At 31.7% G+C, this 3,537-nt stretch overlaps 1 protein-coding gene across 1 annotated transcript; it reads right to left on the reverse strand.

Annotated features, from left to right (window-relative positions):
- Positions 1 to 1,053: 1,053 nt before the first annotated feature.
- On the reverse strand, positions 1,054 to 2,175 carry LOC133882572 (NAC domain-containing protein 104). The gene is made up of 3 exons (XM_062321775.1): positions 1,815 to 2,175; positions 1,382 to 1,659; positions 1,054 to 1,284 (listed from the first exon to the last, which is right to left on the reverse strand). The coding sequence occupies exons 1-3, from the start codon at positions 1,975 to 1,977 to the stop codon at positions 1,156 to 1,158; spliced, it is 570 nt and encodes a 189-aa protein (XP_062177759.1). The 5' UTR covers positions 1,978 to 2,175; the 3' UTR covers positions 1,054 to 1,155.
- Positions 2,176 to 3,537: the final 1,362 nt, after the last annotated feature.

Below are 3,537 nucleotides of genomic sequence, written 5' to 3' on the forward strand. Positions count from 1 at the left end.
AATTGTCTATCAGAATATAACTTAGGCATCAGAGTGTGATCCAGTCGGCAACCCCAACAAGCGATTTACTATTTTGTAGATATTGGAGAAAGCGAATCAAAATGCAACATGTCACCAAACCGAAAGCTATACCAACATCGTGCTTTCATGTTCATTTTATTTGGTGTTTCCAGTTGGTGTGTCAAACTCCAATTGGAGCTTGAAAAAGAGTGGGTTTGCACCGATGCCTAATAGAAGTTATTCTCTATTAAGAATCAATCATAGGCACAATGTTACTTGTGCAATTCTTTTTATATATATATATATATGGAATTCATTATCAAAAGTTAAGGGAACTATCCACTGATTCAGTTAGGTATTCTAACTTTTCTTTGGACAACATCGAATTGAACCACCCAAAGTAGTTCTTCTGTAATTCCAAAAAGTCAAGCCCCCATTTCTGAGTGATGGGCAGAGAACTGTTATTCATTGCAGCGCCAGAGTGCAGAGGTTGTTCCCATCTTTGAAGTCAGATGTGAGATTGTTCGACTTTCCAAATGTAAGAGCTAGGTCATTTTATAGAGTAGTTGGAGGTTGTTCCGATCATAGTCTCATACCATAAATTTATCTTGAGAACATGGATTAATTTGGTTTGACAATAATAAATTGATTCAAATCGCTAGATTATTTAAACTTGATTCATACAGTAGATCATTATCTGAATAATACTTTATGGAGTGAAGTCAATCTTGAACAACCTAGTTAGTCCCTATCCCAAACATATATAGTTCAAAACTTTTCATATAAGACAAAGACAAAGTAAGGGATTAAAATTTAATCCGATATCACGCAATTAATGCTATACACTATTTTTATTTTTATTTTTTTTTTATTATTATTTCTTTTTTTATCTTTTAAAGTTGATTTGACTTTTTAAATTATGATTGGAATGGTAATTTTATAAACCACGTCAACTTTAATGAGATAAAAGAGATAAAAAATGGTGTATAAGACTAATTAGTACTCTATTCTACTTTGTAGCCAACCGAAAAATATATGACATGATACGGCAAATGGTATTAATTTAGACATCTCATTTAACTAATTTGCAATAATTAATGAAGATGTACATTTGGATAACGGACCACTTGGATCACATGGAGTTATTGGAACTTTTTAAGTTGGCAAACTAATCTCATCAAGATCATCCAATGATAAGAAAACTTCGTCCAAGCATGAGAGCTCTGTTCCGTCGTCGTCTTCGTCACGCTCATACACTTGGCATACTACCCAGTTACTGTAATCCTGGAAAATTCAAAACAAACAACGAATTGATAATTAATAAAGGATCCCTTGTTTGAATTAATTTAGGAATTAGAGTGAAACAAGTGAAGTAGTTAACTATTTTTGAATGCCCTCTTCTTTTGGATGATCTGGTAGTACTGGTAGAAGCAGGGGAATCTGAGAGACCATATTCTTGCATTGTCCAATTGGTTTTGATGCCGGATGGAGCTTCCCCGACGAAAAACACAAAATATTTCTTCACTCCAACCTTGTTGCCAGAGGTATTGACGACCGGTTCCTCAATGCCCATTGGCTTCCAATAACCATTACTTGTCATTCTATTTTGCGTCGTCCGGCTATAGAAGTACCACTTGTTACCCTCCGCCAAAGCTTTCCCTACAAACTGATCCAAATTAAATAGTTTCTATCGAAAGTGCTTCCATTCCATGCATGCAAGAAAAAATCAAAAAATAAATGTAGAATATATATATATATATATATATATATATATATATATATATATATATGAAGTTACAAATCTCTGCACGTACCATCAAGTTGCCATGGATCATATGGATAAAGACCAAGATCGGGAATGACATCTGGGTGGCAGGGTAAGAGAGTTGCCCTGCGATGAAGGAAATGAACTACAAGCTCTTCATCTGTTGGGTAAAATCGGAAACCGGGGGGCAGGTTAACATTGTTATCTCCCATTAATACAAGAAATGGAAGAAAAAGTAGTTTTAGTAATGATAGAATGGGATGGTTGGTTTTGGCTATGGATGATATTGCTTATATATGTGTATGTATATATATATATATACACAGAGAGAGAGAGAGAGAGAGAGAGAGAGATTCTGACGTGAGATAGAAGGTGGCTATCATCAGAGGCGTTTGACACTTCTGATCGAGTTTAATTTAAAATAGAATTGGGGGTGCTTTCTCTTCTCTTCAAGGCGGCGGGGTAACGGAATAACGGAAAACGTGTTATATAAGATAATTTCCAAATAACGGGATCTAAGAGAAAGCTGGAGAGAGTGTCAGATTCATTCACTTCTTTCTAATTTATATAAATTATTTTTATTTTTATTTTTATTTATATCATAATGTGGGTCATCATCACACTTCATGCTTATATCATCTACATGCTGCATCCACGTGGCACACATGGATATATGGGTTTGGTCGTGGACCATAATGAACTGGGTGCCCCACCCCTAGCTTGGAGTGTGCCGATATACAAATAATGATAATCATAATTTTAGTATTAAACGACTTGGACTAGCTTTTCTTTCCTCCTTTAAATGCATCGCCCCCAAAGTTGTAATCAATGTTTGAGTAAGGCATTTGAAAACCAACATATATTTCTGTGTTTTTTTTTTCCTTATCAATTACATCTTTTATTTACAATAACTTTCTATAATTCAACGATAATTTTTAGGAAAACATATATATATATATATAAAAAAAAAAAAAAAAGAACTAGATTTTAGAATAGCCTCCTAAATTTTCAAGTGCACTAATGTGACACATCAAACTATCAAAGTAAGCCAAAAATGTCACTTTTGTCGAAATGTTTCTATAATACCCCTTTCTCTTAAAAACTAAAAAAAAAAAAACTAAACTATACTTTTTTTAAAAAAAAAAAAATAATAAGAAAAAGAAAAAGAAAAGAAAGAATAAATGTAAAATCAATCCATGTGGTTGGTCTACAAATCGCTCACTACGGAATAAAAAACAATTCAAAGGTCTTCAACGTTAATACCAATAAAATAATGACATGAGCCACTCTTACGAAAAAAATTTAATTTTTTCGTTAAAAAATTTTAATTTTTGAAGTTTTTAATTTCTTTAACTTTTTAGTTTTATATTAATAGTTTTTTTTTTTTTAAAAAAAATTTATTTATTTTTAAAAAAATGGTTTTTTTTTTTATTCATTTTATATTTTAGTTTTTAAGAGAATAAGTGTATTATAAGAATATTTCGACAAAGTAGCATTTTTGGCATACTTTGGTAGTTTGATGGGTCACATTAGTACACTTAAAAATTCAGGGGGCTATTCTAAAATTTACCGTTAGTTCACGGGGTTTTTTTTTTATATTTTTCCCTAATTTTTAACCATCATGTTTATTATATATTCATGGGAAAAATTTCACTTATAACCACTGATCTTTTATTACTTTTGAAGAAGTGTACCCAAACTTTAAAAATTGTCAATTTAGGATAATCTTTCAAATTTTTTTTTTTTTTTTTCAATTTCAACCCTTCGTTAGA

Source organism: Alnus glutinosa, chromosome 11 (assembly GCF_958979055.1).
Source record: "Alnus glutinosa chromosome 11, dhAlnGlut1.1, whole genome shotgun sequence".
Taxonomy (NCBI): Eukaryota; Viridiplantae; Streptophyta; class Magnoliopsida; order Fagales; family Betulaceae; genus Alnus; species Alnus glutinosa.